This window comes from Egretta garzetta, unplaced genomic scaffold (assembly GCF_000687185.1).
Source record: "Egretta garzetta isolate BGI_Z169 unplaced genomic scaffold, ASM68718v1 scaffold1146, whole genome shotgun sequence".
In the NCBI taxonomy this organism is placed as follows: domain Eukaryota; kingdom Metazoa; phylum Chordata; class Aves; order Pelecaniformes; family Ardeidae; genus Egretta; species Egretta garzetta.
The window spans coordinates 38210-38802 of NW_009259875.1; the positions used below are offsets into that span (position 1 = coordinate 38210).

The 593-nt window shown below is 64.2% G+C and overlaps 1 protein-coding gene across 1 annotated transcript in view; it reads right to left on the reverse strand.

Annotated features, from left to right (window-relative positions):
* ALDH3B1 (aldehyde dehydrogenase 3 family member B1) overlaps positions 1 to 471 on the reverse strand; it is a 24425-nt gene extending 23954 nt beyond the window's left edge. Inside the window, 1 exon segment of the mRNA XM_035895652.1 lies at positions 296 to 471. Within this exon segment, the coding sequence (XP_035751545.1) occupies positions 296 to 363 (68 nt within the window). The 5' untranslated portion in view covers positions 364 to 471.
* Between the last annotated feature and the right edge of the window lie 122 nt (positions 472 to 593).

Consider the following 593-nt stretch of genomic DNA (forward strand, 5'->3'; position numbering starts at 1 on the left):
TGAGGGCTGGGGTCACCCACAGCTGGACGATTTTGTGGGTGCTCACCCTGACTACAACGAGGAGGAGGAGGAGCAGAAGTACTTCCGCCGCAGGCGCCTTGGCGTGGTCAAGAACTTGCTGGCCGCCAGCCTGGCCGGCACGCTCACCTACGGTGTCTACCTGGGTACGGCCCTGCCCCTCCCCAGGGACCCCTGGCCATGGGGTTGGGGGCGCAGGGTGGGGGGTGATGGCCGCTGGACACCCCCCCCAGGCCTCCTGCAGATGCAGCTGATCCTGCACTACGACGAGACCTACCGGGAGGTGAAGTACAGCAACATACAGCTGGAGGACATCGACCGCAAGGTGCTGATGGGCATCAACATCACCCCCGTCGCAGCACTGCTCTACACGCCTGTCCTCATCAGGTACGGCGCTGCCCGCACTCCCCGCCGGCACGCTGGCATGGGTGCCGACACTTCCTTCTCCTTGCCCCGGCAGGTTTTTCGGCACCAAGTGGGCCATGTTCTTGGCGGTGGGGATCTACGCCCTCTTTGTCTCCAGCAACTACTGGGAGCGCTATTACACGCTGGTGCCCTCTGCTGTGGCCATTGGG